The sequence below is a fragment of the Excalfactoria chinensis genome, chromosome 10 (genome assembly GCF_039878825.1).
Source record: "Excalfactoria chinensis isolate bCotChi1 chromosome 10, bCotChi1.hap2, whole genome shotgun sequence".
Classification (NCBI taxonomy): Eukaryota; Metazoa; Chordata; class Aves; order Galliformes; family Phasianidae; genus Excalfactoria; species Excalfactoria chinensis.
The window spans coordinates 1,241,733-1,263,251 of record NC_092834.1 but is presented as its reverse complement, the minus strand read 5'-3'; the positions used below and the strand labels follow the sequence as shown (position 1 = coordinate 1,263,251).

Sequence of the window (21,519 nt, the reverse complement as noted above, 5' to 3'; positions counted from 1 at the left end):
CTCGCTGGCTCACAGCAGGAGAGGCCTTTAGCTGGCCCTTAGCTGCGTGTTAGGTGCTGTGCGAAATAATGAGTTCTTATAGATTCTTCTGGCAGTGTCAGAAACAGTAACTGCTGAAAAAGTGTCCGTGCTTACATGGACACACACACAAAGCAATGGTAACAAACCCCAGATAATTCAGCAGAGTTATTGGAGGTAAACCAAGAGCTGTGCCTGACGCTAATAATAAGCATATTTCCCAAAGGTAGCATTTGATTTCTATCCAGAGCTGGACATATTTGAAGCTTTGCCTGTAAGTCGTTGTGTAGCAGATTAACTGGGACAATACAATCTGTGAATGGCTGTGAAGCCTTCAGCCAGCTCTGAAGGAACAGCAGTAGAGCCTGGAGGTGGCTGGGCTGCAGAACACTTCACACATCATGTGGATTTTTCACACTAAACGGGGAGAGAACAGAACTGCTTTGGTTTTGTGGGAAGCACATCTGGCAACTGCGTATTTCTTATCGGCGTGCAGAAAACACTCCGAACAGAAAGATTGCTATTGAACGCTGATGGGCTGCCTAAAATGACCTCCAGAGCCTACGGAGAGCACCATGGATTTATAAAAGATCAATGATAGCCCATTATGTTCTGGGCTGGATCCGAGTTCATCATCGCAGGGACTCTGTGCTTCCTGAAGGAGACCCGTGGAAATGTGCTCGACTCAAACGAGACAGGGACAGAGTAAGAGCAGAACACTTCTCTGGTTTTATTTGTCTCTACAGCTGAAGAAGCTGAGGTGGGGAAGGTGGCTGGGAAATGTAAACGCAGGGGGAACGGCCCTGGCTGTTCTTTGAGCACTGGATTGAAATCAATGTAGATAATGCACTTGGAAGGACTGCCTTGTTTATTGGTTTTCAGTCAACTGCCGGGCTGTGTTTCACAGTGATGTGATGGTGATGTCTTTGCCAGTAAGAATATACCTGGGGGAAAAGAAAAGTCCATGATTCCTTGCAAGCCAAATTTGGGTAGTTTAGTCTGGGATGCCCTCAGTTTTATATACCAAGGAGTGCATATCTAGGGCTGCTGTGTCTCGCTCCTGGCGGTACAACGTGCTTCTGAGCTCTCTGCAGCCCATTCTGAAGGCCCAACAAACCCTATTTTAACACAAACTATGTCGGGCAGCATGAGATGCCACCCCTCGCTCACTGCAGCCCTACACGCACACCCCAGCACAGCAGAGCTGTTCTCTATCCACAGCTCTCCCTCTTCTTTAGCGGCCTCGATTTTGGCCCCTGGAAATCAGTGATAAACTCCCAGTGACTCCAGTGCTGCTGGATTAGGCCTAGGGTCCAATTATGCTCATTAAAAGCACAGACCAATAATTCACGGTTCTAAGTAGGCTTGCTATGGACAGCACCAGTGGGGATTTAATGCGCTATACTGGAGCCGATGCTTAAATTTTTCTATTTATATATGCTTTGGGAGAATAATTTTATGGGTAAATATGATCTTCATTAATATTTTTCTTTGTTAATTCACTGACGCTAGTAAAGAGCTTTGAAGATGAAAGCACTGGATGCAATAAATATTAAGATGACTCCAACTTATTTTAGTGTTGCCAGCATTCCAGCTCCACCATCTTTCATCCGAGAATCTCAAAGTACTTTCCAAACACTAATAAATTTCCTTCCAGCAGTCTGGGGAGATATCTCCTATTATCATCATCCCCATTGCATAAAGCAGAGCCTTTTACTCCATGACGTGGTCGAAGACAGGCAGTATGGCAGGAATCTATTTGGGAATGATCCAAGAATTCCAGATTCCCATTCTCCTCTCCTTGCTGCTCGACAGCATTCCCTTTGTGGGAGTGTGGTGTGACACTCACCTGTGCGGTGCCTTCGCTCATCAGGTGCTTTTATGGGCTGCCCTTGAAACAAAAAATAGACAACAATAAGGTGCCACACCCAGGGCAGGAGATGAAGCAAACTGAAACCTTACTGTGGAGGCAGAATCTCAGAATCCATTCTCAAAAGGCTGTTAAAATGGAAATGTTTTCTCAGATATAACACAGCTGAGGATGTGCTGAGGGGGAGAGCACAAAAGACCTGGGCAAAAGAGCATGTGCTGCTGCTGAACTCCTTAAAACCCTCTCCAAACCAGAGGCTAAGCTAATGATGAGACATGAAGACCGTTTAGAGACAGCATGACTCCAGCAATCCATGAGAACAATGCAAAGTTCAAAAATAGCAGTATCGACTGGTGGAAAAACAACATACATATAATTTTCAGGTAATTACTATAGTATAATTAGCCCTCTTGTTTTCCTAAGAGCCAGCTGAAATGGACTGTGCTTGCTGCTCGAGCTCAGCTTTATTTACAGTGTTCCCAGGGCTGAAGCGATCCTTTAAATAATCGAGATGAGGTAAAAAAGTAAAGACACGAGTGCTTGGTATGAGATAGCATCTCCGTGCTGTGGGTGGAGGCTGGCTGCTGGCGTCTCCGTCAGCATTTCATCCAGCTCTGCCCCAGCCTCATTAGACGGCATCAGAGCTGAAGGACTGCGGTGAAGGAGCAAAATCTGCTCCTGTGCTATCTGTGTTAGTTCCCTGCGTGGTCTTATGGGGGCAATAGAACTGGAAAGTGGTGTGATGCGGGGAGCAAAGAAGCTCAGACTGCAGCACGCCTCTATCTTGTTCCAGATCGCTGCCTGTGACCGATGCCCTGTGCAAAATTGCTACAAAACAGGACGGTGTGGAAGTGCTGCATTCACACGTGCGGTTCTGGAAAATGTATTACCTTGAACTTATTCATTTTTTTTTCCTCTGCCCCAGAACTTTCCTTATTAGGAATTATTTGGTATCTGTAGAACACAACCTCTCGAGTGATGAGGCCTTGCAGTCTGACTTCAAATCACTTGCAATCAAAATGGAAGAGTTTGTCCAACATGAATGACTTGGTTTTGTTGGTGTTGTAAGTCCACGTGGTTTATTACAAAGCTGCCTCACCTCTCTGAAGGTATTTGGAAGCAGAAGTAACTTTCTGCAGCTTCCTGTCTTTGGGCTTGGGTTGCCCTTGGCCTGGGGAGGACTTGGCTGTGGCACAGCACTGCACGCTCAAGGTGAACTGGCCGCAGTGCTTTCTGCTCCTTGTTCCTCATCTGCCTGCTGTGAAAATGGGTGCTAATGGGGAAAAAAAATCACAATTGTGACTCAGCGAGGTGGAATTTTGTTGACAAAATCTGAATTCAGCTCAGCCAAAGGAAATGCTTTTGCAAGTGTAGATGAATATCTCAAGACTGACCATTTCTTCTAGCTTTCTTGGGGAAAAAAAGAAGAGCAAAAGGCAAAGGGAAGAAAGGAAAAAAGAAGATGAACATTCACGTACTTTTTCTCACCAGGGAAAGGTGAGTGAACGTACACACAGAAACAGATTCATTCCTTGGGGACAGTTGTTTCTGAGATGAAGCTCACAGGAGTTACCTTCGGGTACGTTAAAGCACTGCTGGCAGGATTTGGTAGGAAAGTAGGATGCAGCTGCCTCCTTAGCTAGGACAGCAAGTAATGTGTGCACTTCATCTCATACAGGAAACAGTTCTCCTATGGCACATCATCATCCAGTGCCATCGAGTTTTGAATCACAGAATCAGTAAGGTTGGAAAATACCTCTAAGATCACGTAGTCCAGCTGTCAGCTCATCCCCACCGTGCCTGCTAACCACGTCCCACAGTGCCACGTCCACACAGTTCTTGAACACCTCCAGGGATGATGAACCCACCAGCTCCCTGGGCAGCCTGTTCTAAAGTATCAGCAAGGCTGGACAAACGTGTTTTCATGTGAACACTGCAGCAGTGGTCATCCAGCCTCTATTTTTCTTCACACACCTTGCTTTGTGAAGGTGTCAGACCTAAAGGGTTGGGGCAGGAAGGATCCTCCTCTCCTGGGGAACTGTAGGAAGGCCTTGTCCTGTCCATCCTCACTGGAAACCACCTCTATTTGGCATCACCAATGCTTAATTTTGACACAGTCCATATACAGACTAGCTTAATTCCAAAGGGCAGGCCTTACGAACGTGAGCAGGGCGCTATGAGCCAGCAGATATTGCCCATTGATGGTAGGGTGGAAAAGGTTAAGCAAATAGTTTTAAAGAATGGGCTAATTGTGTGCCTATTGCCATTGTCCTGCAGCTGCAGTGCTTTGTATGGCAGCAAAGCACACCGGGAGCCAAGCTTGGCTTGGCATCCGTAACTCCAGCCTGGGAAGACAATATACAGGGCATGCAAGTATCAGAGAGGACAATTGGAAATTTTGAAAGATTAAACACAACATTGCAAAGGAAAAAAAGAGTTTGCGTAGTGGCCATGGCAGACTTTGAGGGCTCAGCGTTGTAAAACGCACTTGTATGAGTACAGTAAGAAGGCAAGTTGATATTTAGGAACTGAAAAAACAGGAAATATGCAGATGAGGCTTGTATGTGTCACACTGTAACGCTGCATATGTAATTAAAGATGATAGTAACTCATTTACATGTGCTTTCCATCCTGCAATAACATTGTTCTATCAGCAGGCCTAAGGACGTAAAACAGGTTAACCTTCACAGAACGGTTCAGATTTTACTTTCCATTGCTGAACTTACTGTACAGCATGTGGAGTGGTTCCATGTACATTGCAGAGAAAGAACTGAAAGAATTCATCATTCGCTGTGCCGGCTACTCCATTCCAAAGTGTTCTCTGCATGTAATCGAGTAATTTCCACTAAGTTGTATTTCTGCTATTTTTTTTCCTTCTGTTGGAAACGTCCATTGCAGTGACACATCGAAGTGGTTCCTCCACCTCCAACGACCTTGGGAATAAAAGATGTTTTTAATGCTCTGATCATCTTTTAATATCAAGAAAGAGAGACATTTAGACGACTCTCTTTCAGTGACTAAAAATTCAGGACAAAAATGCAACCTCCACGACTTGGAGCAGAGAGCAAGCTTGCACTGTTAGAAAAAGAGGAAGGTCTTGGAGACTCAGGCTAATGAAAACAACATGTCCGGAGAAAAACTGCCGATCAGTATAAAAACGTTATTGCGCTGGAACACGGTGCTCAGAAAGTGAGTGATTTGATATGGTAAGTTTTGTGGGAGGTTACAGGAAAAGGGAAGAAATTGGGGTATAAGGTGGATTCTGGCAGTCATTGACTTTATTGCAATCTGGCCAAAAAAAGAGGGAATTGAAAATACCAAAGCTTTGAAAGTTTAAGGAAAACCCTCGATCTTCATTTTTAATCTCTTCTCCTCCTTTGTTTGGGGGAAGGGTTAAGAGAAACAAAAATAGTGCAGTGTTTTGCTTAGCCAAAGAGCTTACTGACAGCTGGGAGGCTGTTCTGGAGGTGCTCTCGCCTGCTCTGGCACAGCCCAGGTGCACTGCTAGGGGGCTGAGCCCTTCTGAGGCCACAGGACTGTGAGGGATCTGAGCGCTGCTATCACCCACAGAACTGCAGCAGGACTGGAGCAACTGGGAGCAGCTCCCAAAATTGCTGCCTGTCGACAAAGTCATTTCTTGGCAAAGAAACCCTCATTTAAGGCTCAGGAGCAGAGAGGAGCAAAATTTCATTACATGTAAATAATTGGCTAAAAATAGAAGCACAGATTGTTTTTCGTGTTAAGTTCCTCCCTCAAGCTAAAGTATATAGCACGTTAAAAAGAAACACAAAGTGATTATCAAAAGTCTAAGCTGAAAAATGGAGGGTCTGTGTTAGAACTGTAAAAAATAGTGCTTAGGGAGAACCGCGTTGAATGGAATTGTCAGTATCCTTTCATTTAGCTCACTTCTTTATTTTAATGTATCCGAAGACATACCCAGTCTATTTTATTTAGAGCAAGTTTTGAAAGAGGACACTGTGGTTTATGGCCACGTGTCAGGTTTGATAGCACTACAGCATGATTTAGCAAAGCACTTAAGCACATGTCCACATCCCACTGAATTTGGTAGGAAGTGAAGAAGTAGAGGAAAAACTGTTTGCTGCGCAGCAAGCTTCTTTCGGGGGGGGGGGGAAGCAAATGAGGATTTGCCTTCATGTGATCATCCATCTTTTTGTCAAATTCTTTACGTGAGACACAAACCAATAGATCACGTGAAGATTATGTTTATTAAACACATTCAATCAGTCAAAATGAAATATTCTAACATGGGCTGGTACAGACGGCTGAAATAGATCGGCTAATTATGGTACGTGTGGGTGTACGGGGTAGTCATCTGACTTTTGCTTTTTTAGACATCTTGCCTAGCACCCTGCCCCCTCCCCAAACCAGCCTTCAGACTCTTCACTGCACGCAGTATTAAGCCAGAGTACCTGCTACTTATCAGCCTTCTTTAATTGCTCATTTTCTGATACGCCGGTGCCAAATGGTAAGAGAAATCAATGAGAGCAGCGGACGTTTGGTGTACCTGCAGGAGAAACGGGATGTGCCCATGAGCTGGAGGATGGAGCGAGGTGCCGCAGGGGAGTCAAAAGATGCTCCTCAGGTTATCTGCCATGCTGGTCTTGAGACCGAGCTGGGGAATGCTTCTGGCTGAAACACCTGGAAACAAAATGCGTGTAAAGGACGGGGGTTGCTTTCCATCGTTCAGAAAACAGGGCTTCATGTATATTCTCACCGCTAACAGGATGGTATCAAAATGCTACTTAGTAGGAGATATTTGATACCGCTGTCACATTTTCCCCTCAATGGAAAGTGCCTAATTTTAAATTGTGGCTAACTATCCAGGTCAGATGGGAGACATAAATTATCATTCAGAAATAATCACGAGTAGTAATCTCTTTACCATCGATTCCCCGCGTGGCCTCAAGCATGCTTTCCTCCATCTGCAGAGTGGAGGCATTAATGCTTTTATATCTCGCAACACAGATAATGCAAGTGCTTTCTGAATGTATGATGATTAATTTTATGGAAGCTGCGGAAAACGGGCAGATTTGGTCTCACTTAAAAGGATGTACAGCATTGACCTTCTGCCCAAGACCATTTTTCCACCCCGCGCGCAGGAGGTAAAGGCCAAGTGGAAAAAGAAGTGTGACAGTGATCGGTGATTATTAAGAATAAGAAGCAGAGTCACAAATTCCAGCTTTTAACCAACTTATTGCTGCAGCAATGCGTGTCCGCAGCTTCCCCCGGCGCTGCCCCCCGGGAGGGCCCCGCGTTCCCCCCCTCACAGCCCCGCCGAGCAGAACGGCTCCCCCAGCGCCCCGTTCCCTTTGCGGAGCGATGGGAGCGGGCCGCGTCGTCACAGCGGGAAACTTTTCGTGCTCAGGGCTCGGGAACGATCCCGCAGCTCTGCGTGCGGGCGGAGAAAGAAGTGCGGGATCCCCCAGCCCTGCGAGCGGAGGGAGAGACGGCCCCGAGGGAGCGCAGGGGAGGGACAAAATGGCGCCGCGATTCAAACGCTGCGCGCTGCGTGCGGGCGGGAGGGGGCGGCGGGGGGGGCGGTGTCCCGGCGGGGTTCACTGCGCCTGCGCCCGGAGTTGCAAGATGGCGGACAGTGCGGAACTAAAGGTAAAGCGCAGCTCCAATTCCCTCCGCGACGCCGCTCGGGGCCGCGCTCCGCTCGGCGCTACGGGGCGAAGCGAGGCGCTGCGCGGTGACTCCGCGGGGCCGCCTTCCTCTGGGGGCTGGGGGACGGAGCGGGGCGGGCAGCGGAGCGGAGCTCTCCCCGCCGGGCAGTGCCCCCCCAGGCGTAGGGAGCAGCACGGGGAGGGAGGGGGGGTGGGGGCAGCGGTCGAGCCGCCCTGAGATCTTCGGGGCGGGGACGGAGCGCTCGGCTCGGGGCCGGGGCCGAGCCCGGTGACACGGCTCTGTCCGGGGCTGACAGGCGGCCGGGCCCCCCCCCGCTCGGCCACGGGGGCCGTTGCGAGGCGTTGGCAGCCCCCCCACGACCCCCCCCAGCCCCGGCCCTCCCCCCTGTCAACGAAGTTATTTCTCCCTTAACTCCTCAGGGACCTCGCCGGGCTGCGGTGTGGTGCTGAGCTGAGGCCCAGCGGGATGCGGCCGTCAGTGGCTGGGGGGGGGGGAGGGGGGTGTCAGGGAGTCCATGCTGAGAAATTAAAGCAAAAAAGCGACGGCACTTTGTGATCGTTTCGCGTTGTCGAGCTGGGGGTGCGGGCTGTGTGTGGCAGCGAGCTGGAAAGTTTGAGAGTTTGGCTGCGGCTGTCACAGGGCGCTTAGCAGGAGGGCTTCACTTCCACGCTTTGCACTTCACATCACGAGAGCCGCACGAATCAGAAGTGCATCCAATATGACATAAACTTGAGAATTACAGAGCGTGACCAGGGAAACTCGTCTTTCCGAGCAGCCCTCAGTTCTCTGCACACAGCAGTTTCCTGTGCTTTCATTTTTAGGGGCCGACAGTGCCAGCACTGTGTGTGTGCCCCACAGTCTGGGCTCTGTGCCTGCCAGACCCCCATTCCCTTCAGTTCCCCCACTCTCCTTTGTTTTCGAGCCGTCTTGCTTGAGCTGTGTTGCCCTCAAGGTTGTTTATTTCCCCCCAAATTATCTTTCCATGCAGTGAGTTGAAGGATTGAGGTTTGATTCCAGTGTGAAAACTTTTGTTAATCTCGGTGTGGCAAGTGCGTGCTGGCACTTGGCTCTGGATCTGTTGGTGCTGGGCTGGGTGCACGTGGTGATGCCTTCATAAGCATCTGATTGAGTGCAGGGAGGGAGTTAAGGTGTGTATGATGTGTATTGAGATGGCAGGGCGGTGGTCTAGAGACAGCACTGAAAGGTGTGTTTTCCCTATGAAAACTGGCCATGTGTTGATCCCGAGAGCTTTGAGATCTGCCCGCCGAACACCCTGTCCTGGTGCCTGCAGTGTTACAGCCTCAGCTCATACGGAACTGTATTTGTGCCCACTTGTCATCCCTGACTTCTTCATCGATCTCTGTCTGCAAGCTGCTCCTTGAGAACCAGTGCTGAGAAATTATGATTATTTTTTTTCCTTTTTCTTTAAAGCACTGTTGCTACCTCAGGGACCTGAAGGGTAAATGTCAATCCGACTGGTTTATTTTTCATTTCACTTTTCTGCTCGGGATTGTATTGGTTTTAAATGTACAGATGGAAACAAAATGTACAGAAGGTATATAAGTGAATAAGTAAAGGAAAAACTCACCAATGGTGGTGCCTTGACTGAAGCAGCTGAGGCAGTCCTCCCTGGTGAGCGATCTCCAAGAGATACTGCTCCAGTGGGAGTCAGCCCTTAAATGAGGTCTCAGAGGGGATGGAGTCAAGCTCCACCCCTCCCGGGAGCACAGCTACATCACTCTCACCTGTGCTCCCACAGCTGACCCCATACTTGCCTCAGCTGATTAATCAGAGGTTCAGGCTGTGATTACCAATCTCCCATACAGGGATATTTAGTGGTACTTGTAGGATGGGACCGTGAGATGGAAACTCTGCCGGCTGTGAGAAGCTGGCTGGGGGTGCTGTGAGGTTTTGGCAGTTTGTGGAAGAAAAACCCAGTAACTCCATACGTTCATGCTTTGAGATGGAGAGGCTTGACTGCTTTTTTTCCTCTAGGCCATACAGAAATAAGGGGTGGGTGGATGCCCCTCTCTGGGAGGGAGAGGGAAACTCAGAAGCATGAAAGTTCTGCTCAGGGTCATGTCTGTCACATCCTGGGCTTTCCAGGAGCAGTCTGGCTCTGTTGTTGGGTATTGGACAAGGTGAGTGGTCCATGAAAAAGGGAGGTGAACAGAAAGAGGCTCTGCCAGGTTTGGCGCAGGGAATGTTTTCATGTGGATGCACACCCCCAGAAAGCAAGCTTTTCTGTTTGCTGGTTTTGTAAAGTTCAAAGGAAACTAAGGCAGGGTTTGTGACCGAGACTCTGCTATTTGGGGAATGAACACAGAGTTCTTTTCATTATTTTATTTTTCTTAGGTGGAATTTTTTCACGTTTCTCCTCTGATTAATTAGGAAGTGTCATTGATTTCAGATCTAGTGACCTTTAATGCTAAAATCAAATGTAATAATTCGCACTATCTGGCTTGCCCGTGCACGGCAAAGTTTGTCAGAGTTTTTCTTGCTCTAAATCTTTTTTGCCTTCCTGTGCAAAGAACCGTGGGGTTATATATGGGGAACATACATGCATTTAAACTGGGGAATGTGATACAGTGTGGGGTATTGCCAGATGCCCCAGGTAAAATAAAAGGTCTCGCTTCCTTAAGAGAAACAACGGATCTTGCTTGCTGTAATTTTTCACTTAATGTTAAGTCATGAAATAACGTTTCCTGTGATGTATTTTCTTACCACCATCAAGAGTATTTCAGTCTTGTGCCCCATTAGAGAATGTTTGTCCTATTGAAAGAAAAATAATCAGATAAGATCAAACTTACTTTGCAGATCGTAGCCTTGTAAGGTTACTGAATTCTTTGGTACTCTCCGAGTTCTGGATGAATTGAAGCAATATGTTTTCATTTCTGTTGGTGAAACAAGGTAACTGGGAAGTCTGCTTGGCAGATTACCTCCCTAACTCTGGAGGTTGAGACATACGTGAATTTTCCCCATCTTAATTACTATTCCTGTATAATTGCATACAGACTGTAATTTATCTCAAGGTAAGCTATTTAAAGCTCTTTCTAATTGGAAGGAGTATACTTGAGTGATTAAATCTTTCCTTCAATATTTCTTACATCTCTTGAAATTGGTTATTAGATTGTTGTGATCTTTGCCTTCTACTCGGGCCTTTTGGAAATCATTACACAATTTGCAATAATCAATTCAATTATACATGGATCAAAGAATGAAAAAGAAAAGCTTATGTTCTAGTATTGTCATTCTTGATACTGTCCTAAGAAGCTGGTTTGGTAAGCACATGCTGGGAGGTTTTCTCCTTTGTTCTCTCTCCTTTTAAGAAAGTGCCTTTGGGGATTGAAGAGATCCCTGGTGTGTTTCTTGTTAGACACAATTTATACCATTATAAAAAAAAAAAAAAAAGTGAGCCAAGAGTTTGAATGAAAATTCATAATAGCATTTCCACACAATGGTGATGAAAACAAGCCATTAAAAAGCACGCAGTGGGGAAATACCCCTCCCCTAAATACGGGGAGGCAGATTTCTGAGGGGGGGGGGAGAGGCTGGCAGCACGGCTTTCAGGTGGCGGTGCTATCAGTGACAAATGGATCTCTGGTGTGGAAATGCGGTTGTTAAGTTGCGTTGTCGATGCTAATAAGCATAAGCTACCTATTCTGGTATTCAATTAGAATTTTACTCCTCTGTATTATGAGCTATTTTTGCTTAATCCTTTTATAAGTTGCTGGGGTTGCGTGTTTCTGTGATTAAAGGCAATATAATCCACTTTTCATTGTGAAGTGAGTCCTGGATTACGTTATTTTCATGCCAATAAATTGGTGTGTGTCAGTATCGCTGTCTTTTTAACTGTACTCTGGTCTAGGTATCACTGCTCAGCCTTTTCTCTCCAGCATTGGCATTGCAGACATCAGATGGATAGAATTGGCAGCTGAGCATCACTGTTGAGCTGTCAGAATCCCAATCCGTAGCACTTCTTTATTGCCGATAAGGACAGGCTGCTTGTTGTGTACACGTAAATACAGTGTCAGCACATTTCCAGTAAAAACCCCTCCCAGACGCCAGGGGCCATCCTGGAAGTGTTTGTGGGCTGTGCAAATGAAGTTTGTATTTATTGCCACTTGTGCGAAGGGGGAGAGGATAACGGCCAGTTGCTCCAAGTATCTCTGTTTTGGTTACTAGAGATTTAGCAATTGCAGTTAAAAAACTCAGATGGGAAGAGATGGGTGGGGGCAGAAGCACCTAATGTAGCTGTATTCTCCAGGAGCATCAAGCCAAGCATCAGCTGGGCAGGGGAGCGCTCAGGGCGGCTGATGGGAACAACTATGGATCAGGTGCACGAGGGATACTTAAAAGCATCCCTTGGAGCTGGATTGGAGCAGTTAAGATTTCTTCAGATAGCAAAATTATTTATGGGGATGGAGATGATGGATATGGTTTATAGTCTGACCTGTGCTTATGCAGAGCGCTGAGATAAGTGCGGACTTGTCACTAATGTGTTTGGCATGGTGGGTTTTATTTGCTGTAATCTGTTCCTGTAGAAGTCGGCATCTAATAATTTTTCTCTTTAGTACTGTTACAGTGGAAAACAAAACAGAACTTGTAAATACTTGAGGCTCGAGTGCTGCCTGTAACTGTTTGGAGGTACCCAGCCCTCTGCATGGCTGCCAGCACCTTGCTGCTGCATGGCCCTGGAGCCACGTTTGTAACCTTGTGCTGGTGGGGATGCTCGGGTGGGGGCTGAGCCCCAGGGCTGTGGGCTCCATTGGCACAGAGGTCTCATCTGAAACAGCTGAATTTGGGGTAACTGTCCCTGCCTTGCTGTGACTCAGTGTTTTCAACAGGCAGCTTATGAACTTTTGTATTATCTGTTGTCCCAAAGGGTTCGTGGCTGGGAAATGGATGGACCACTTGCAGCTTTTCTCTTACAGGGTGATGTTGGTGTTTGGCCCTTTGGCCTCTTTCTGCTTGCAGCATTGAGTTGTCTCAGCACTGACTGTTTACTTTTGCTGTTGTGCTTCCACTTGAGAAAATTCTGCTTAGATGTGAGATGCTACAGGTGCTTCTTTCTAGTGGGAGACCCGGCTTTATGGCCTTCAGTAAAAGTAAATTAGAATCTTTAGAAAGCCAGGAGCGAAGAATGCAAATGTGGTTCTGTATTTAAAAAGCTGTCGATACGTACTGTGTGCGTTCTGCTGTTAGCTCATTCTGTCCTTGGTAAGCAGGAACTTCACCTCTGGGTAGCATAGAAAGGAGGAAAGTTTGTCCTGTTCTTAGTGGGAGTGAAAAAGGAAAACATTGTTTGGGTGACTGCTGGGGCACGTGCTTGGCAGCTTTGGAGTCCTCTCAGTCCAGCCCAGGTACTGCTTGTCCCGTTGCTGTGTCGCTATTCCAGCTCTGTGTAAGGTAGGACGCGCTCAGAGTGTTGGTTTGGGCTTTTTGAAATGAGAGTAATTGGAGATTTTACGACGCAAAAATTGCAGGTAGTACCTTCAGTGGTTGTCTGTTAGTGAAATTAAATGCGCTTCTTAAGAGCAGATTCTTTTGCTAGTAAAAATGGTGGGGGGTGTGAGGAGAAGAAAGGAACCTCTAGTAGCTTACAGAAGGGTGTTTATTTCTGTAACTTAACTTGGTGCTGTCAAAGCTATTTTGAACAGCTGTAAGTCATTGCCAAAAATATGGCTGTTTTGGAGTAAATGAGAAACTTTAGGGCTACAACAGAAAGTAAAGGATCTTGAGCCTTTGAAGATGAGGGTATATGGAGTTAGGGATGCATAGGATGGGCCATACCGACTTAGCCAGCTTTATTGTAATCTTGCAGAATGTTCCCTAGCAGGTAAGGCTATGCTGTTGTTTGTGCACTGTGGTACAGGGCTTTCTGTTGTCATTTCTCTTCTTCTTTTGATGATTTCTGATTTAGGAATGTCTCAGCTTTTTGCTTAATCTTAGTCTCCTGATGTATAGGGTTGCTGCTTCCCTGCTGTTATGTTAGCATGTACTGAAAGGATACCAGAGCACTCCATAGGCAAGTGCTGTATCCCAGAATTAAAGGAGAGTGGGAACTAGCAGAAGGCGAGTATTGCAGGGCTTGTCTAGCATGAGTGAAGTGGAATGCTAGTATGTAACTACCCAAGAGTCATCCTAAGCTTGACCTTTATAGGAAACAATATATGAGAGGCTTATACAGGAAGTGACATGATAAGTAATAGAAAAGGAGCATCTTAAAACCCCTACTTGACGCAGATAGAGCATGAAGCTCTGTGGCAAAGACTCTGTGGATATGCTAGAGTTTGCTTAGCATGCAGAGATGGTGTTACTCATTTATGCGCATCACTGAAGGTTGCTCTGTAGCGAAGTTCCCTGGTTTTGTTTAGGAAATGGTAATGAGCTTCTTGGATGTATGCTATTAGTGTGTATGAGTTCTACTTCCACCTGAGCTACACAGACTGCAGGCAGTGCTTCAGTTGCCAGATTGCATCCTACAGGTCTGTTTTAACAGCAAGACAGAGTAAGAAAAGGAGAGTTTTAGTCTTTACCCTGCTTTGGGGCTGATACGCAACCAGCTGCTTTTCCAGAGCAGTAAGCCGTGAAGCAGCTCTTTATCTTTGTAGATGTTTCCTTCACCATGTTTTACATGTTTTTAGTGTACACAAAGAGTGCTCATTCCTAGTTTCCAGCGTGGGTCTGATCTGTCATACTAAATTCATCAAGTTGGGAGTTCAGAAGGATTCTCCTGTTAGCTTTTCTTAAGTGTTTCTTTCAGTTTGACACTTACTTGCTTCCTTGATCCCAGCTGTAGGTTGTATGGTACTTCAGGTTGAGTGGCTGCCCAGAAGTCCCCAGTCCATCTCCTGCTCAGAGTGTGTTCAGCTGTGAGGTCAGAACAGGTTAGGTAGTGCTTTATCCCATCTAGCCTTTAAACCCTTGGAGATGGAGATGTGTAACCTCTGTGGGCAGTCTCTTTCACTGCTTAACCATCCTGTGGTGGAAACAGTTTTTCTTAATATCCAGTCCTAACCTTTTGTCTCAGCTTGTTCTCTTTGTCTTGCACCCTGCTGTGCACCCCTTTGACGAGCCTGGCCCTGTCCTCTTGTGCGTGTAGTGGAAATGTAGGACCGGATCATTACCAGCCTCAGAAACATGCACAGCTGAATGCTGAGACCGTCCATTGGTACTTGTGGAAAAGATGAGAGTTGCTTCAAAGAGCTGGACTTCAAAAGCAGCCAGTCTTCTGTTGCAGGTGGTGGCAGGTGGCTGGCAGGAGCTGGGCATCTCTTCACCAGCAGGCTCAGGAAGGTTCTTGTCTATTGTGAAAGTTGCTATATGAAGCTCCCCCGCTCTTTCCACCAAACCCACTCCAATTAAATACATGGTTATAAAGCTGGCTGAAAGCTGAGCACCTTCTCCTTACTGCTCCCTCACTTTACGGAGGTGCATCCCTTATGGCTGTAACCCAAATGTGCAGACACATGGTAAATGGTCTCAGAATCCATGCTGGGCTGGAGCTGAGTCACAGACTGCAGGCATAGGTGACGACAGAGGGATGGTATTCATAGGCAGGTACACCAGAGTTTGTGCTTAATAAGGCAGCCGTTCAGCTTTTCAACTGGAAACATCACCAGTTAGCAGGCAGAGTAGAAGGTAGGATGGGAACAGCAGCAAACCTGATCTTGCTTGGCAATTCAGCAGGGGTGCAGCTCTTTATTTGTTTGTTTTTAAACACCTAAGCAGAAGTGAGATCCGGTAGTGATAGAATGCCTTTGGTACAGGTAAAGATCTGGAATCTGAGCTGCAAAAGTGGGTTGTAAAAATGCTGCGTGGATGGGAATGGTTTCTGGTACATCCATTCCTTATGCTGTTTCTTGAGACTCCCTTGACAAAATGATCTCACTTCTGTGCAGATGTTGTATCTTGTTTCCCTGGTGCAAAATAAGAGCCTTTCAAAGAGGCCAAGTATTTGTGTAGGTTTTCAGCTTATTGAAAAATCAGTGAGGGGCGGCTGTGCTCAGACTATCTATGGAGTTGTTGGCACACCTATAAATACATCGCCCCGAAATGCAACATGTAGGAACTTCAGCAGCGGTACGGAAACAAAGCTGTTCTTTTCCTTAGGTTCCATGTTGACTTAGCAGTATCTCAGCAGGGAATCTGCCGAGGCCACTTGATGGCAGGGCTTCAAATTTTTTTAATCAAGAATCAGAACCGTTGTCAGTTTGAATTACAAGTGCTTCAGATAATGTTTTTCTAAAGGGAGTGCGCCCAGGTTTTCATGCAGTCCGTAATTTCCACTTTTCCCTCTTTGCTGTTAGGGTCCGACCCTTTCAGTTGAGAGGTAACGTTTTTATGAGAGCTCTTGACAATGTCACTTGGAGTTCTGAGGAAATGGCTAAAAATAGAGATGTGCTCCAAACGCGTGTTGAAGAGCATGAGACTGAGGGTACGTTTAGCTCAGTTGCGTTTCCTTCCAGCTTCCAGAAGTGAATGTATGGGGAAGACCAACAAGGGGGCAGATATGAGAGATAAGTCCCACCTCCCTGCAGAGCTCTTTTCAGCTCAGCCCTCTGACCCTGCTGGGTGAGCTGGAATGAGTCCTTCCAAGTGCTCACGCAGGTTGCTCCTGAGCATGCCTGTTGTGCTTCTGCTCCCAGCGTTGTGATGGGAATTTCTGTTGTTCTGCTGCTTGCTGCACGGAGGCCCTTCTCATTTTGTTTGGAGTCTGGTTCTGTCCAGCTTCATGCACTGGTCGCTCTTCTGTGTCACTAAAGACACTGAACAGCTGATCCCTGTCCACTCTGCTCATGCTGTGTATGGTTCTATGGGCTGCTGTTGTGTCCATTCTCTGTTTTCAAGGCTGAAAAGTCTTAGCTTTTGCCAAATGACTTCTGTCACCCTTTTGTGAACCTTGTCACTTCTAACGTTTGTGTGTTTTGAAGATGAGACAACCGAAGCCATCTACACTTTGATATCTGGGTGAACCAGGGATTAATGTAGCAAGTCATGGTTTATCATATTCTCTATTTCTTTTTAAATAATTTCATGTTTGACTGCAACTGAGCCGATGTTTCCACGTGTCTGTTTATCGAGGGGCCAGAAGCAGCTCTGGGGGTGGGAAAGGTCGTTCAGAGCCTATTGCTGCTTATGCCGAGCTCAGTCCATCTGTCTCCATAGGCATCACCTTACGTTTACATGCGTTGAATTGCTCTGGCACTCAGTCTCCTGAGGTCTTTTGGTGTTTCCTCAGTGTGCCTTCTTCCTTAAGACCAAGTCCTATTGTCAGCAACTTTGTCACAGCTGATCACTTTGTTTTCTAGGTCACTAACAGGCAGGTTAAGCTGTGTGTGCCAGTGTGGGCCCCTGCAGAACTCCATGCATGACCTTCCTCTATTGTTTTAACTTGGATGGGATCGTAATAGAACTTTGAATAGCAAGCTAGGAATCTCTGGCCTGTTTAAAAACACGAAAAAGCTGTAAGAATACCCAGCTTGTGTGTGTGGACTGGGTTTTCAGGGTTTCTTTCGACCTGTGCTACTCAGTTGTTTTTAACCATACGTACAACGGAGGAGGTGCCCAGCTGTTTGAAGGGGAAGCAGAGATGTGTTGAAACTTGTTGCCTATGTTCAGTTAATTAGAACAGCTTTTTTTTTTTTTTTTTTTTTTTTTTTTTAAGGCAGCTTTGTTTTTCAGCCTACATTCTCATAGCTTAGTAAAGGACTTGAGCTCTGCGTTAGTGGATTAACTGCATGGGCTGCTTTGCTCCTCAGTGCCCCTGGTTGTATTTCTTTTTTCTTGAAAGAGGGCTTTTGGTGCTTTTGGGATCCAGACTGAGCCAGGTTGGGGAAATAATGTGCAGCTTACAGCATCCTTACCTGGGAAGAAGCTACGTGTTATTTAGTGAGCCTACCAGGAGACAGAGAGATGAAGACACTTCATTGTAAAGTGCTGGGCTGAAACCCAGAAAATCCTGCCTTTGTCAGGAGATCCTAAATCTTTTTTTCCCTTAATGCCTTTGGTCTGTGTATGTGAAAAGGGACAAACAGAGTATAAATTCATGAGCAAGTGAGAGTCATGCGGATGACATTAATGAGCTACAGAAGGCTTGTATATATGCAAATTCCTCTTGAGAGCGGGATTTGGATGAGTGCTGTTAATGAGGTGGGGCAGTGGTTCGGCCACCGAAGATTAAATAAATGGGGCAGTGGCTGCAGCATTGCCCCCTGTGCTCCATGGGGAGCAAGGAGAGCTGTCTGTGGGCACTGCTGCAGAAAGGCAGTGTCTCTGTTCTCACTTGGTCAGGGTTTCCATGGAAGTTTGAACTGTGCTATCGAAGTTTTCTTAGGCAGCTCTTTTATGGAGAAAGCCAAGTCAAACGCAGTATGTTTCTGGAGTTTACTTGCAGAGTTACAATGTATTTTAAATCATAGGTGTGGCTAAAATTTGGCTTGTTTAAAAAAAAAAAAAAAAAGGAAAGAAAGAAAAAAACAACAAAAAAAAACCCTTCATTCCATCAGGCAGTTTGTTTCCATGCGGGGCAGGGGGTTATTGTGTGAATAGATTAAACTAATCCAGCATTATTTTGACTCTGAGAAGAATCCGGTGGCAGCGGAGGGTGCTGGTGGCACATGGCATGAAATGTCCCTTTGCACCAAGTAAGGTTCCTCAGTGTGTATCCTTAGGCTGGCTTTGGAAAGGGTGTTTCTGTCTGTGCTGTATGTGGGCCAGGAAAATATTGCATAGAGGATGTATTCTTAGCTTTCTAACATTGCTGAGTGTTTTGTCCTGGGATTAATCATTGCTAACTAATGCGTTCTTAAGCACTGCCTGCTTGTCTTTGAGCCTGCAGGTAGCATGATGCAGTTAATAGATGTGAAAATATGTTTGTCCATTGTAGGCAACACTGGAAGGGTTGGGAAAACCAAGCAGTCCTAAGTCTCAGGGGTGTAGCAGGAATGTGGTTTTAGGATCACTTTGTGGCAGCCTGGATACATCTCTATATGCTGTCACCTGCTGGTGTCATTGGAACTGATGTCTTTATCTGCTTTTGAGTGCTGAAGAAAAGCAGGAAGGTCTGCTTCCTCTCCTTGTGGCTGTTGGCTGCATGTTGACCCACCTTTCACATTGGTATTTTTTACCCAGGTACTGACTTCTCATCTCCAATAATAAATGACACTTTAAAATAGAGGTGTCTCAATATCTGATGTAAATATAAATTCCATATCATGTTGTTGCATGTTATAAATAATTCCTTATGTAATGCACCTGTGCATTTAGGAATGCATTAGATTTTAGAGTACAGTTAAGTAGTCAGACCCGTGATTTGTATTCCACGCTGTGCTGTGTTGGTCAGTCAATACCTCACCAGAGTTTGGTAAATTCTCTTCTCTTGGCTTACTGGGTACCCACACCTGGTTCAGGCATGGCTTTCTTGCTGGCACTTTGTCGGTATGTTGTTTATCATTATTCTAGATCTCTTGTCTCAACAAAAAAATGAGCTAGGATAGGTAAGAGAGGTTTTACTCAGGGTCTTACCGATTTAGTTTCTTGCATAGCCCTGTGTGTTCCTATGGTGAGCATAAGTAGTCGCATCCCACTGAACTGTTCCCCAATTTCTGCCTTCTTCCCCTCAGTCAGACGTGCTTGAAATCAGCGCTTTGTTAAAGTAGAGGTGAATTTACATTAATCTGTGCTCTGAGAACGCTGATGTATAAACTGGAGGCTTCCTGCTGTGTGAGGTGGACTCTGCAGGTCTGGTGGGATGGTTCCTGTTGTGTGATGCATCTTACCTGGTGCTTGGAGGAATGGTGATGTGAAAGGGAGGAAAAAACCAACCCCAAACGACAAGGATGGCAGTGTGATGGCTTGATGGACTGTTTGCTTTTCTGCTTATTGACACATGCTCATTTCTGCCATAACAATTAAGAATACTTGTTAGCAGTGATAAATCATTATTCTCAGTGGACCACTATTACAAGGGAATAGAGTATTTGGCCTGCGTATTTCATAGGTATTTGTTGTGAGGAGATTTATTTCATTTGGGTTCTATTTCCCCTTTGGGCAAGGGTGATATTCTAATGATAAATCACAAGTGTTTCCCATACGTAATGTTTAATCTGATCTCTTAATTTTCCTGTTCTTCACCCTTCCCTCCATTCTTCCTTCCTGCAGCACTTCCTTCCTTTCTACTTTTTCCTCTAGTTGGATTTATTGACTGTTGTCGTTTTTTATACTCAGGTGGTTACAGATGAAAGCAGTACCAAACGCTTCCATGCATCCGGAGAGCTACTGGTGATACTGGTGTGTGGTTCACAATGCCAGGGCTGGGGTGGCTGTGGCCCCACCTGAGCAAGACTTGCAGCTGCTGCCCATAGCTGTGTGCGGGTCCTGCAGCTCTTCCTCAGTGCCGTTCACAATGTGTTTTTCAGGATGGAGCTTCCTAAGGAGGGCTGCTGTAAAGTCTAACAGAAGATGCTATCTTAGCTTTTTTCTTTGTTTTTTACGTTAATGAGAATTGTGGACAGATTATTCCAGCTGTTCAGTTTTCCTTCTCTGAGGGCATAATTGGTTACTTCCAAGGGAAGGGAGGATCAATTAGATGCTGGCTTCAGCCTGCTGTTCCATAGCTGTCAAATTGTTACCCAAGTTTAATATGATCGTTAAGACTTTTCTGGATGTCAGTGATGCCAGCGATGACTCAGCCTGTATCTTGCATTGCATCCTAGGAAAATGAGCACATTGAGGGGAAATAGACTCAAACAAAACAGCAGTCTATTGGAGAACGTTTTGAGCATCTGTTTGTATAATTTCATATCCTGAAGTTTTATATCAAGCAAGCTAAGTAGAAAAACTTCATTTATTCACAGTGGACAACTAACTTGTCTGTACTTGGTGCTAATTTACAGCATGTGCAGAATAGAGCAGAATAGAGCACTTTGCAGTTTTGTAATGTAAAGGAATAGGAAAGTTGGTTGTTTTTTTTTTTACAAACCTTGGAGGAAAGCAGGCATGTATTATGGCATTAATTTGTTTTAATCAAGTGATGCTTAAGTTAGCTATCGCATGTGAAGAACCGACATCTGCTGATGCAGTAGAGATTTAAATAACTGCTGCAAGCAAACATCAGAACTAAAAGTGAGAATGTAAGTCTTGGAATTGTTGTGTGCTTTGCTGCTCAGAGCTTCTCTAAGCTTCTCATGGAAGCCGCCTCTTCATCCTCACTGCAGTGTGAGTACATTCATTGAATTCCAGGTACATTCTTCTCCAGCCGCCCTTCTGGAGTGACTTGCCAAAACTACGTGTGCTTCAGGCAGATAATGAAGATATTAAGAAAGTAACCAGAGCTGTATTCTCTGGTGTTCAGCTGAAAAATGAGGGTTAAATGCTCTTGTTTAGCGGACTCCCTGTCTGTAAATCTCAAATCAGTCACATTGTTTATGTCACCATTGCTTTTGTGTTTTAATTGCAAATGTAAAAATGCATGTGTTCTTTTCTTTTTTCTAAACTGAAGATTGCTGGGCGTAGGAATAAATGATTGCTCAGTGATGATGCTTCCAAAAGTTGTGATGTCTCGATGCTTTTGAAACCAACAGACAATCTTTCAGACTATTACTGAATGCTGTACAAGTTATGTTTTGATTTTTACTGATGTAGCCTTGTGCTGTAACCAGCTAGGGACTGTAATAGGACATGGTGTGTTTACCAGCTCTTGGGACAGCTGTGTTTGCAGCCGGCGTGGGCTCCAGTGAAGTGTATGGAATAGGAATTCTCTCTTGTCTGCCAGCTGAAAGGCTTTAGTTAAGGATAAGAACGCTGTTAATAAAAAGGAAATTTGTCTGGCAGTGACCCTCTCCCAAATAGCTGAAAGTAATTGTCTTCCTTTTTAGCCCTAGGTGTAAGCTGTTAGTCTTGAGGCATATTGTTTTGTATCCAGGGATCGTCTAAACTAGTATTTCTGCAATTACTTGTCATGAAAATTATGCTAGTGC

The 21,519-nt window shown here is 45.6% G+C and overlaps 1 protein-coding gene and 1 long non-coding RNA gene across 4 annotated transcripts in view; one reads left to right on the top strand and one right to left on the bottom strand.

Moving 5' to 3' along the window:
* Window positions 1-748: 748 nt before the first annotated feature.
* Window positions 749-6,485, bottom strand: LOC140256666 (uncharacterized). The gene is made up of 4 exons (XR_011904826.1): window positions 6,414-6,485; window positions 4,615-4,821; window positions 1,868-1,909; window positions 749-962 (listed from the first exon to the last, which is right to left on the bottom strand). It is a non-coding gene; the product is annotated as an uncharacterized lncRNA (long non-coding RNA).
* Window positions 6,486-7,387: 902 nt separating this feature from the next.
* PIAS1 (protein inhibitor of activated STAT 1) overlaps window positions 7,388-21,519 on the top strand; it is a 52,822-nt gene continuing 38,690 nt past the window's right edge. For 2 of the 3 annotated variants that reach the window (XR_011904825.1, XM_072345376.1), the window contains exon 1: window positions 7,388-7,516. Coding sequence is in view for 2 of the 3 variants with exons in the window: in XM_072345376.1 (XP_072201477.1) it covers window positions 7,388-7,516 (129 nt within the window). In the remaining variant the exon portion in view is untranslated. The remainder of the gene's footprint in view (window positions 7,517-21,519) is intronic. The other variant, XM_072345377.1, reaches the window with a different exon arrangement.